Here is a 13,971-nt window from a genome sequence, read left to right on the forward strand (position 1 = left end):
CTGCAATGTGCCTCCAATCAGCCTTAAAAAAGAGAAGGAGATGACATTGAGTCCCCTAGGTGCACAAGACCAAAGCCATGCTTTGGTGGGGGTATCTCTTCTATTTACCCAGCCACACAAGAGGCTACAGCAGTCAGTGATTATTCTATCCTGTGACCAGACCATTTCAGCAGATAGGGTAATGTCCCAATAGACTGCTCATTCAGGAAGGTGCAACTCTTCTGTTGGGAACAACAGTATCTGGGATAGAAATCAGAATAGAACTTTGGTTAAAAAAAAAACAAAAAACCCCCAAACTCCAGGAGTTTGGCCAGTTTGCTCATCTCTAGTTTAGTGAGATTTAATTATTCCAAGGCAGTATTTAGTGACCTTGTGGGACTACAGCATCCATTAGGAAAGCTATAGAAAATTAATGGACTTTGACAAGCACTTACAAAGCATTCTCTTTATAGTCTGAAAAGATGGTCCCAATATAATGACAAAGACAGGCAGATAATCACTCTGAACAGGAAAAGGAAATATGAACCCTTTTAAAAATCTTTAAGATTCCAACTCAGCAACATACTGGGCTTGATTCATAGCTATTTCTCCAGTTTTAGGCTGCTGTAACGCTACTGGCAGGAAACAGACTAATACCTATAAGGATGTAAAGGACAAAGTACTCAGTTAAAAATAACCATCGTTAATATCAGAAAGAATTAAAACATTTATTGGGCATAAATATATTACATATACACTACAGATACAGTTAAGTCTTACATACATAGCGTAGTATCTGCAAAATCTATACATTAAAATAGATATGGCAGTTTTAATACAATGCATATGAAATAGTCTAAAATTTACAATACAAGAAAACATGATTATTTTTTCTCTTAAAGTTGAAAAGCTTGGAATGTATGTTCCCGTAGTGAGGTAAAAACATTTTTATTTTTTTTCAATTTAAAGAATTGTGCAAGGATAATGTTCATACACATTCAGTTAGGGCACTTTTCAATTGTGACATTGAATACTGAACTACTGTAGCCAACAAAACGGGATTAGAAAACTACAACATTTCAAGTTCATAAAGAAAAAGGCAGATAATATAAAAATGTTTCTTTCCATTTTTAATATATTTTAAATACTTATTTTTCCTTTTTTTATTTTAATTTATTTTTACACTTTCTTGGAGAGCACAGGGTTTTTGGGCTTGGTTCACATGACTGATATTTATTGGGCCAGGGAAAGAATATAAAGACGCACAGGAACTAAAAAGCATCAGTAAATTGTTGTAATCATTGATAATGAAAGTAGAAGCGGGAATGGTTTAAAATCTGTAACACTTTATGGTTACATGACAATGGATTATAATGGTATTACTAGGATTATAATGGCAGTATATACAAAGTAAATACTGATGTCAAATTAACTTAATATGGGCCTGATCCAACTTGCATAGAAGACTTTTTCCATTAACTTCAATAGGAGTTGGATTGGGCTCTTTGATTACTGTGATTATAATGGATACCAAATGAATTAGAAATGCTTAAAGTGTTACAGATTTTTGTTCTCCAACCTTTGCTCACTGCTTGTAAAACTGCTCCATACTTTCAGAAGAAAACATATTATCCAAAGCAAGTTTTATTTATTACAGTTTTTTTTTAAAAACACACCAGGCTTAGATTTTGTAGCAGCACTGCGAAAACAGTATTCCAAAAATTCAAAAAGGGAATCTATTCAAATCTGTGGGTTTTCAAACTACGGATGACGTTTCATTGTTTTAAAAAATACATCTTCCCCCCCGTTGAAGACAGCTGTGTATGCTTTGCTCACAAAATAGATGCAAGATCACAAAGTTTCATATCACAAATAAATTTAAATAAAATGTAAATAAATTTGACAAGCCATGACTTTGGCAAAAACAAAAACTTATATTTAGCTCAATGCCATCAGTTTGCAAGGCTAAATTAAACTAATTATAGTCAATAACAAAATACAGAACATTTGTAATATTTGCTACATCTAGAGAGGCACAAGGAATCATTCATTAATCTTAGCACTTTCTTTCAAGAGATGATTATGTTTTTTGGATACATGTAAACGTTTCAATCACTGATAACCTTTTTGTTTTTTGGCATTTAATGCACTAGATGCTCCCATCTTTAAAAACACATGAAAATGTAAGAAGGTTAATAATACTAGGAATGCTGCCAGGTAAAAAGTTGACCTAAAGTACAACAGTATAAAACAGACAAAATGTAACATGCTACAAGGGGAAAAAAATTAGTACATAAGTACACTTCTTTATTTTTTATTTTTTTACAATAAATAAAAGATTGCACTGTAATTGGCATTTAAAGTACTGGATGCAGTATATTGTATAAATAAACCTAAAACAAAAATAATGTGGGTTTCCCCATTACTTTGGTTAAGGGAATATTATGCTAATATAGGACACTGCATCTTAGACAACGTAAAGAGAGCACGAAACAGCTATGACAAAAGCAAAACCAAGTAGCAAAAATATACAAAAACAAGAGGAAGGGATATACATTGTGTATCTGTTGCACCCTTTTGGAATTGATTTGCACCTCCAGCTCATTACTGTCCCTGAGGTACTCATACGTTGTTGACTTCAATATAAATAATCCAATGACTCGTGAGTTAAAAATCTAGTATTTTGATGGATTAACACATATATGTGTGGGCCACTGCTGTAAGAAGAGAAATGATAAATTCGGATAATTTACTTTGGCTTTTGCAATGTATCAAATATTTTGATTGACTCTGTCATGAGAATAATGTAGGCATCCATTTAAGGTACTTAAATTAACTGACCTCATTTCTGATACCCCCAAGACAGGTCTATAAAATGGATCTTCCTCCAGATGTGACTGATTGACTATAAAGATTGTTTACATTGAGTGTAAATCTTACATAATCAGTAGAGGCAGTAAGCTGTCACCAGCTCTAATCTTAGAAATCAGGCTGAACAAAATAGAATATAATAAATCTATTGATTAAAAGTAGTTATATATACACACACACAACAACAAACAAAGTTAAAGCAGCTTTCCAACAGCTGAACATGGGAATAACTAACTATTGCACAATGCCCTCTTACTTAAAGTTACTGCTGTGAATCAAAATGCTCAAAAAAAAACTATAATGCTTCATAATTTATATGCAGTTTGATTATCTGATTTCTTATACAGGCAGTTCATAGTGTTGTAACCATAGAAATAACAGATAATTAAAAAAGTTTTAGATGGCAGTGCATTGTTTTGATTTAAATGCACTAAGCAGTTAAAATAATTGAGTGTATATTTTATCTTGAAAAAAACTGGGACAAATGTATTGTAGTGAATAAATCATAGGTAACATTGGTAATACTGGTCGGTGAAAGACTGGTACTGTTGACTAACACTGCATTCTAGCCTTATTACTATACACACTTGTGATTAATGTTTACAGATACAGAAGAGACAAAATAAGTGACTGAGGATTATAATTTACTAAATTGTAACATATATGAAAGACTATAAGGATGTCAGTGGGGAAACAGTTGCAAAACCAAGCAAACAAAAAAAAAACGTAAAGGCAAATTGATTGCAATTCCGAAACTTTGAAGGAAAAAAATCTTGCTTTTGGTATCTGGTTTGCTTATTTCTCCAGTTTGACCTCTTCCTAGTTTTGAATTTCAAAAAGGTGCACCAAAACACTGATTTATCTTTTTCCTAGCTAGAACTGTAAAAATAAGAGAAGTATATAAAATGTATGGTAGAACAAAAAGATTTCAAGGAATATCTTAATAAATGTGTGGATTATAATGCGTAGCATTAGTTCAATTTATACCTCAAACTTTCATTGGATTCTCTACTTCATAAAGAAGTATTGTAATATAAAGGCAAATAAAATTGACAAAAATGCAAAGCCAATAACAATGAGGGTTGCCCACTGTCCATCAGTAAGCATCATGCTCTTTATCTTAGGATCATCTATGCTTCCCAATTCCCCTGTAAGCATGATCTCCCTTTGTTGGAGCATAAAGGCAACAGACGGGCTGAAAGGTCCACTAAGTTCCTGTGAGGTATCCAAGCATCGGCGACATACGCAGACACGGAATCGGTAGTCTGTGTTGGTCTGAAGGCCTGGGATTTGGAATGTTGTCTCATCTCCCTTGTACACCTGCAAAACAAATTAAAATTCACAATCAAATTTAAAAATCAATGGACATTCATGTGCCAAAGATTTTTTTCATATCAACACCATTCATAAATAGCATTATGCTATCCTTGACAGAACATCATTTGTGAGAGATTTAGATTTCAAATACTCAGTTTACTACTTCATAATCTAAATAGTGGTATAGGCATTTTATGAAACCAACTGCCTGATCCTACATTACATACATAACTACAAGTTCCAATGAAGTTCAGGAGAGTTTTGGTTCTGCAAGGGTTTGTCATCAGACCTTTAAAGCAAACCATTAAAGCTGAGTTCTTTCAGGAAGCATCCAAACTAATTTTAGGGCAAGATCTTAGTATGTCACAAGCAGTCAATGAAGCCAGAATGTGGAGCAGAGAGGATTGTACAATAGATGGTCAATTATGGCAATTCTCCATATTCAGTACTTGTGAACATCTAGTGAACACACAGAGAAAGACAAAAACAAAGGCAGGAAAGATTTCAAGCAATTAGTCCATCTCAGGAGGCAAAACTTTCTGAACATTTTTGTGGTTCAGTAAATAATATAAACAACATTAAAGTTATGCTTTATCAACATAACAATATAAATACAGATTTGGGGCCAAATTCTGCCATATCATGCATTCCACTCACAGGTCTGATTGCAATATTTGGCCAACATATAGAGAAAACCTGCAAAATCATGTTATTGGAAGGCAGTCTTAGAATAATCCTAAACTAGTTACAAGTTTTGTTTTGATGCAACTTATTTTTCAATTGTTTTCTTCATATTTCCCTTAAGAGTTATGGCCTATAATTTTACAATTTTACAGTAGTAGCAGTAGTTCATAAATGGCCCTAGCCTTTTATATATATAAAAGGATGAGATGTTTATTAGAACAGCATATACAAAGTGTTGGGAGTTTATGGATTGTTCAAAGCTAACAGTTACTTTTCAACAGAGAGATTCATTTCCTCTTTAATGATAGTCACCAAAAGCTAGCATATGTGAGTAAAAATACATTGGTTTTTACAGCTGACAGGTGAAATCACTTTTCCAAGATTACCTACAGTATGAATCATGGCCAGAAATAAAATCTGATGATCTCCAAAAGAGAAGCAAAGGGCCAGAGATAAACTGTTTTTTGAAATATGTATAACATCCTGAGAGTGGGAAAACAAAATATACAAAGCATGTGGACAAGAGTGATCCAGTTGATATACTTGGACGTTCAGAAAGATCCCACACCAAAGGCTCTTAAGCAAAAGTAAGCAGTCATGGGATAAGAGGGAAGGTCCTCTCATGGATCAGTAACAGGTTAAAAGATAGTAAACGAAGGGTAGGAAAAAAAGGTCAGTTTTCACAATAGAAAGAGATAACTAGCAGGTACTGGGACCTGGGCTGTTCAACATAGTCATAAATGTTCTGGAAAAGGGGATGAACAATGAGTTGGCAAAGTTTGTAGATGATACTAAATTATTCAAGTTTCAGAGTAGCAGCCGTTTTAGTCTGTATTCGCAAAAAGGAGGACTTGTAGCACCTTTGAGACTAACAAATTTATTTGAGCATAAGCTTTTGTGAGCTACAGCTTGATGAAGTGAGTTGTAGTTCATGAAAGCTTATGGTCAAATAAATTTGTTAGTCTCTACGGTGCCACAAGTCCTCCTTTTCTTTTTGTAAATTACTCAAGATAGTTAAGTCCAAAGCTGACTGATAAGAGTTTCAAAGGGATCTCACAAAAACTGGTTTACTCAGCAACAAAATGACAGATAAAATTCAATGTTGATAAGTACAAAGTAATGCACACTGGAAAATATAATCCCAACTATACTTATAAAATGATGGTCTAAATTAGGTGTTACCATTCAAGGAAGAGATCTTGGAGTCATTGTGGATAGTTCTCTGCAAACATCTGCTCAGTGTACAGTGGCAGTCAAAAAAGCTAACAGAATGTTAGGAAGCATTAGGAAAGGGATAGATAATAAGACAGAAAATATCATAATGCCACTAAATAAATCCATGGTGCCTTGATGACTGTGTGCAGTTCTGGTTGCCCTATCTCAAAAAAGATATATTAGAATTGGAAAGAGTACAGAGAAGGGCAACAAAAATGATGAGGGATGTGGAACAGCTTCTATATGAGTGGAGATTAAAAAAGATTTGGACTGGTCATCTTACAAAAGACACAATGAAGGGGAGATATGATGGAGGTCTATGAAATCATGAATGCTGTGGAGAAAAAGGGTTACTTATCTCTTCACAAAAAGAAAAGGAGTACTTGTGGCACCTTAGAGACTAACAAATTTATTAGAGTATAAGATTTCGTGAGCTACAGCTCACTTCATCGGATGCATCCGATGAAGTGAGCTGTAGCTCACGAAAGCTTATGCTCTAATAAATTTGTTAGTCTCTAAGGTGCCACAAGTACTCCTTTTCTTTTTGCGAATACAGACTAACACGGCTGCTACTCTGAAACTTATCTCTTCACATAATACAAGACCAGAGATCACCCAATGAAATTAATAGGCAGCAGGTTTAATACAAACATAAGGAAGTATTTTTTCACACAACACACAGTCCACCTATGGAACTCATTGCCAGGGGATGTTGCAAATACCAGAAGTATAACTGGGTTCAAAAAAGAATTAGATATGTTCACAGAGGATAGGTCCATCAATGGCCATTAACCAAGATGCTCCAGGGACGCAACCCCATGCTCCAGGTGTCCCTAAACCTCCCACTGCCAGAAGCTGGGATTGGACCACATGGGGTGGCTCACTCAAAATAGTCCTGTTTTGTTCATTCCTTCTGAAGCATTTGGCACTAGCCACCGTAGGAAGATACATGCTGAGCTAGATGGACCATTGATCTCACACAGTACGGCCATTCTTATGTGAAGTTCCTCTTGGTTGCATTTTATCCAATTTTTAATGTATCCAAAACTTAACCTGTTAATGATAATACAATTTAGAGAATTTATGACTCAGTGAGTATGAATCAGAGTAAGTGGAATAAAATATGAATCTGCATAAATAACTGGGAGTGGATGTTGAGACTTAAGTGGAAAAAGTGAAATGGAGTTAATGTTAATCCTACAAACACATAATCATTGACAACAATTTATGTAGCAAAGAATTGTTAAGGTCGGTATTTTATTGAACACTGAAACGCAAAACAATGTGTTGCATGCCACATAAGCCTCCTGTGCAAAAACTAGATTGCCTCCATCTTTTCAGAGGTTGAAGATCTTGTCTTGCCTTTTGCTGTTTAATCAGTTTTTAATTTTCCCACAGCAGGAATGGAAGCCCCAAGACAGGCTCCATTCACTTGAATGGGAGAGTTCTGGTTTATAAATAGGAAACAAAAGAGAAATTAAAACTGAGCTGACAGAAAACTTCTTATATGTAGAGCTAGAAAACGAAATACAACATTACACATCCAAATAAAAAGGAATAGCTCAAACGAATAGCAATTGAACACACAGATAACTCTGTATCTAATATCTAATTCTTTTTTGAACCCAGTTGTAATTCTGTTATACTCTTTCCAATTCTAATACATCTTTCCTGTTAAGCGGGGTGTCTTTACAAAGCTTAAATTGAAATAGACATTCAAGACCTCAATAATGGACCAATCATCATGTTCTCCTGTGCATTTTACACCTCAGCCAAGAAATCAGTATTTCATTACCTGCCAAGGCCTGGGTCAAGACTTGCTATGGATTTTTAATGCCTCTAAGCCAGCTACAATCTCTCCATATACGCTATTGATGAGGTTCATTTTAGAAAGCAATACTACTTGGCTCCAAAAGTTAAATAAAAAATAAAACATGTAAACTAAGACTCATATTCTCCCCGTTTCATGTGTTCAACATTCATGGAGAGTTTGGCATCAAAGCAGTAGGTAGAAAAGACAGTTACCTTTTCCGTAACTGGTGTTCTTCGAGATATGTTGCTCATGTCTATTCCACAATAGGTGTGTGTGCTTGCCACATGCACCAGTGTCAGAAGTTTTTCCCCTAGCAGTACCATAGGGGAGTGCCCCTAGAAACCCCTGGAATGGTGCCTCCATGGCACGGTATAAGGGGCACTGCACGCTCCCCCCACCCTCAGTTCCTTCTTGCCAGACAACTCCGACAGAAAGGAAGGAGGGCGGGAAGTGGAATAGACATGAGCAATGCATCTCGAAGAACAATTACGGAAAAGGTAACTGTCTTTTCTTCTTCAAGTGATTGCTCATGTATATTCCACCATAGGTAATTCCAAGCTATATCTGTTGGAGTTGGGTAGGAGTTCACAAACTCTCGGGATGGAGCACAGCCCTGCCGAAGCTGGCGTCTTCCCTGGTCTGGGAGAAGATTGCATAATGTGAGATGAAAGTGTGAACTGAAGACCATGTGGCAGCCCTGCAAATGTCCTGAATGGGACATAGGCTAAAAAGGCAGCTGACGAGGCTTGCACCCTAGTAGATTCTTCCCTCACAATCGACGGTGGAGGAATTTCCGCCAGGTCATAACAAGTACGGATGCACGAGAGGATCCACTTGGAGAGCTGCCAACCCCTCATGTGCTCGGCTGAGGCGATGAACATCTGTGAGGACGTCCTGAACGGCTTAGTCTGCTCCAAGTAAAAGGCCAGAGCCCATCTCACATCCAGCGTGTTGAGACGGTGCTCCTCACTGGACACATGGGGCTTGGGGCAGAGGACCGGCAGGAAAATGTTCTGACCCATGTGGTAGGCGGAGACCACCTTCGGGCGGAACGAAGGGTGTGGGTGGAGCTGGACCTTATCCTTATGCAACACCATGAATGGGGGCTCAGAGGTCAGGGCCCTGAATTCCAAGACCCATCTAGCTGATGTGACCGCTACCAGTAAGACTACCTTCCACGAGAGGTGCGACCAGGAGCATGTAGCTAATGGCTCAAACGGGGGGCCTGTCAGTCAATCCAGCACCAAGTTAAGATCCCACTGCGGGACAGGAGGCCTAACATACGAGACGATCCAATCCCTTAAGGAATTGGCCTGGGAGAATACCATGTGCCCCTGTACTGGCGGGTTGAAGGCCGATATGGCCGCCAAGTGCATCTGGATGGAAGAGGGTGCTAGGCTTTGGGCTTTAAGGTGAAGGAGGCAGTCCAAAATGAGCTGGATCGGGGCAGTCACGGGGGAAAACATCCCGCTCAGCTGCCTGTTGGGAAAACTGAGACCACTTTGCCAAGTAGGCTCGGCACATGGAGGGACACCTGCTTTTCAAGAAGATGTGCTGAACCCCTTCCAAGCATGTCCATTCCTCCCGGCCTAACCACTGAGCAGCCATGCCGTGAGGTGGAGAGCCGCTAGGTTGGGGTGGAAGAGGCGGCCCTGGTCCTGGGAGAGGAGGTCTGGGTAGGATAGTAACGGCCATGGTGGGGTGACTGGCAGGCTCATGAGTGTCCCGTACCAATGCTACCTGGGCCACGCCGGGACACTCAGGAGGACCCAGGCCTTGTCCGTCTTTATCTTTTCCAGGACCTTGCCGATCAGCGGGAACGGGAGAAAGGCACAGAGAAATTGGCCTGACCAGGACAGGAGGAAGGCATCGGAGGTAGCTCCCTGTCCCAGTACCCACACCCCTGGAGCAGAACTGGGGACAGCGACGGTTCTGCCGAGTCACGAACAAGTCCATCTGGGGAGTTTCCCACTCTTGGAAAAGTCTGTGTACCACCTCTGGGTGAAGAGACCACTCGTGCTGAGACGAGAAGTCCCTGCTCAAGCAATCTGCCCATGAGTTCTGGGTGCCCGGAAGGTGGTAGGCCTATGGGCAAATGTCATGGGGCTATAGAGAAGTCCCACAGCTTGAGGGTTTCCAGGCAGAGAGCAGAGGATCGGGCCCCACCTTGCCTGTTGATGTAAAACATTGAGGCCATGTTGTCCGTGAGAACTCTGACCACTCTGCCCTCCAGGTGTGAGCAGAAGGCCATGCATGCTAGCCGGATGCCCTGAGCTCCTTGACGTTTATGTGGAGAGCCAGGTCCTGTGCAGACCACAGACCTTGGGTCTGAACGTCTCCGACATGGGCTCCCCACCACAGGTCTGATGTGTCAGACACCAACTCCAGAGATGGGGGCCTACCTCTGAACGGGACCCCACAGGACAGGTTCCTTGGGGAGGACCACCATCGTAGGGAGGTGATCACTGGTTCAGGCACAGTGAGGACCTTGTCCATCCTGTCTCTGGCCTGGGAGAACACCGAGGCCAACCAGAGCTGTACGGGCCTCATCCTGAGCCTGGCGTGATGAACCACATATGTGCATGCCGACATGTGACCCAAGAGTTGGAGACACGCTCTGGCTGTTGTCACTGAGAATCTTGCGACTGTGTCGATGAGCTCTTTCAGGGTCTTGAACCTGTCCGGTGGAAGGGAGGCTCTGGCTGATGTGGCATTCAGGACTACCCCGATAAACTCTATGCGTTGTACTTGGACTAACGTGGACTTGATGTTGTTTACTAACAGGCTCAGAGTGGTGCACGTGGACAGGAGGAGTGCCACGTGGTCCTGCACCTGTGACTGGGAGCTGCCCTTGAACAGCCAGTTGTCCAGATAGGGGAAGATCTGGACCCCACAGCACCTGAGGTAGGCCACCACCAGACATACACTTTGTAAATACTCTGGGGGCAGTTGACAGGACAAATGGGAGGACCGTAAATTGGTAGTGTTTCTGCCCAACCATGAAACGGAGGAAGCGTCTGTGCCCCTCAAATACATAGATGTAGAAGTATGTGTTCTGCAGATCGAGGGCAGCATACCAGTTCCCGGGATCCAGGGAGGGAATGATGGAGGCCAGGGAGACCATGCAGAACTTGAGCTTCACCATGTACTAGTTCAGGTCTCGCAGGTCCAGGATGGGCGTGAGCCCCCTCTGGCCTTCGGGATAACGAAATAGAGGGAGTAGCACCCCTTGCATTTGATCTCTGCTGGCATCACTTCCACAGCTTCTAGGCCAAGGAGCCGCCCCACCTCCTGCTCGATCAGAGCCTCGTGAGAGGGGTCCCCCAGGAGGGACGGGGGCAGAGGGTGGTTGGGTGGGGTAGAGGTAAACTGGAGGGTGTAGCCCCGGGAGATGGTGCTGAGGACCCATCGGTCTGAGGTCAGCCGTGACCACTCCGGGAGGAAAGCACACAACCGGTTGGAGAAGGGAAGCTTTATTGAGGGTGGATCCCTGATGAGAACTGGTAGGTTGTCGCCGTCAAAACTGCTGTTTCCCTGCCTGTTTGCCTTTGGAGTACCCAGACTGGGGGGTAGACCCAGACTGCCTCTGCGGCTGTTTCTTATAGTGTCGCGACTTTTTATAAGGGGGCTCGTATTTACAGTGGGTGACCTGGGTGGGAATCTGCTGCGGTTGCCATACCCTCCTCCACCAGAGCTTTGAACTCCTTCCTGTCACGCTCCTGGAGGGAGTCCTCAAACTTGGGTAGAGAGCCCCATAGATTAAACTCGTACCGGCCCGAGAGAGCCTGATGGTTCACCACCCATAACTGGAAGCTTGAGGACAAATACATTTTTCTCCAAAAGGAATTCAGCCTCCTTGAGTCTTTATTTTTTGGAGTAGGGGCTGGTTGGCCCTGCCGTTCCCTGTGGTTGACCGACTCAACCACGAGGGAGTTAGAAGCAGGGTGGGTGTAAAGGTATTCATGACCTTTGGCAGGCACAAAATACTTACATTCTGCTCTGTTAGAGATGGGGCCAGTGAGGCCAGGGTTTGCCACAAGGCATTTGAAATTTTCACCACCCCTTCACGGACTGGCAAGGCCATCCTGCCTGGTACCAAGGTAGACAGGACATTAAAGAGGAAGTTCGAGGGCTGCTCCACGTCCTCTGCCTGAAGGTTGAGGTTTGATGTCACCCTTTTCAACAGTTCCTGGTGTGATTTAGAGTCCTCCTGTGGAATGGAGGGACTGTAATCACCTCATCAGGGGAGGGCAAGGAGACAGGCGTGGTACTTTGCGTGTCCACTGGCACCGGAGAATCCACCCCCTGGTTGCTCTCCGGGCATTGTGCCTACTGACTCTTTTCTCAGAGGCCTGGACAGGGAGGCCAATGGCCGTTCAGAAGTTCCGGCCACCGAGCGAGCCCTGACTGGGGGCTTCGTCAGGGGCCATGGTGCCCACTGGTACCACTGTGCCAGCCACAGGGCCCAGTGCCACTGCACCTGCTGTGGCACCCGCGGAGCAGGCTGTTCGGCCTGGCTGGCCTGATCCACAGACTATGAAGAGAGACCAGGCTGACATACGACCTGCTGCTGTCCCTGAATCGGGAGAAGTGGCAGCACCGGGAGTGGTGCTGACTATGAGACTGCAACCCCGACGTGGAGGAACGGAACTGTTGGTAGCAGCTGCTCCGTGATTGGCTCCGGTGGGCGGCTCCACGACAGCGAGGCTCCAGTGATCGATGCCTGGGGCTACAGGAGCGGTGCCATGGCGGGGTCCTAGAGTGAGACAAAGAATAAAATAGCGTCGATGTTCATGTTGCGACTGATTATGGTAGCCCTGCTGAGATGAGGACCTTCGGCGTCGTCTGCCTCGGTCCTGTTGATATCTGCTCTTCGAGGCGGAGCGGTGCCTGGAGCCTCTGTTAGATGGAACCCAGCCAGACAACCTGGTGGGGGTCAATGGCGACCTGTGTGGACTACACACGGGACGGTCACTGAGCGGCGAATGGCATCCGGAACATTCCCTTGACCGAGACTGAGTTGGGGGCGACCATGGAGATCCCAGTGGTGGCTTGCCTCTGGACCATGGGGCCAACACTGGTGGTGCTCCTGGTACCAGCATGGATATAACGTCCCAAGCTGCTTGCAAGGCCTATGGCATGGAGGACATCCGAGGAAGGCTGCTCTGAACGGGCCAGGCTACTCCGCTCGACCTGAGTCGGAGGCCTAGAGGCCGATGGGGACAGAGGATTGCCCAACATGGGTCTAGCCTCTCCCGCAGTCTTGCTCCGGTGCCGCGGTGAAGAAGGCCTCTTCTTAGCCTTCTTGGCGTGCCCCGTGGATGGGGAGCAGTTCCGACTGGTAGATGGCGCCGGTGGGTCGCCGTGTACTGACATTGAGGTTCCCGGTGCCAACTCGGAGCGGCGTGCTGGAGTCGAGGTCAACGCCAACTCCATCAGGATGGCCCAGAGTCTAATGTCTCTTTCTCTCTTGGACCGAGGCTTAAACGACTTGCAAATGTTGCAGCGATTGCTGAAATGGGTTTCACCCAAACAGCGTAAAGAATCTGGGTGCGGATCACTCACTGGCATTGGTCACCTACAAGTGTCACACAACTTAAAACCTGATGTGTGGGGCATGCCCCGGCCCGGGCGCACTAACTAAACTAAACTAAAACTAATCAACTACTAACTACAGGTACCATACACTGAACGAACAAGAGTTCTGGGGACAAGCTGCAGCAAAGCTGGAGCAGAGCAGTTCCGAAGCACCTTCACTGGCGGCAAGAAGGAACTGAGGGTGGGGGGAGCACGCAGCGCCCCTTATACCGTGCCATGGAGGCGTCAATCCAGGGGTTCCTAAGGGCGCTCCCCTACGGGTACTGCTAGGGGAAAAACTTCCGACACCGGTACACATGGTGAGCACGTACACCTATTGTGGAATACACATGAGCAATCACTCGAAGAAGAATATAATCCTTAACACATGTAATCTGTCTTAAATTCTAGTACTATACAACATATTTTCTTACCACAAATCTCCATGATTCACCACATCTTTCTTCTCTTGTCATATTGGTGATCTTTCCTTGTCTTCCCATGCCCAAAAAAGA

The 13,971-nt window shown here is 43.4% G+C and overlaps 1 protein-coding gene across 1 annotated transcript in view; it reads right to left on the reverse strand.

The window, feature by feature from the left end:
* Nucleotides 1-688: 688 nt before the first annotated feature.
* FNDC3B (fibronectin type III domain containing 3B) overlaps nucleotides 689-13,971 on the reverse strand; it is a 359,968-nt gene continuing 346,685 nt past the window's right edge. The window contains exon 26 of the mRNA XM_038417217.2: nucleotides 689-4,170. Within this exon, the coding sequence (XP_038273145.1) occupies nucleotides 3,859-4,170 (312 nt within the window). The 3' untranslated portion in view covers nucleotides 689-3,858. The remainder of the gene's footprint in view (nucleotides 4,171-13,971) is intronic.

This window comes from Dermochelys coriacea, chromosome 9 (genome assembly GCF_009764565.3).
Source record: "Dermochelys coriacea isolate rDerCor1 chromosome 9, rDerCor1.pri.v4, whole genome shotgun sequence".
Classification (NCBI taxonomy): domain Eukaryota; kingdom Metazoa; phylum Chordata; order Testudines; family Dermochelyidae; genus Dermochelys; species Dermochelys coriacea.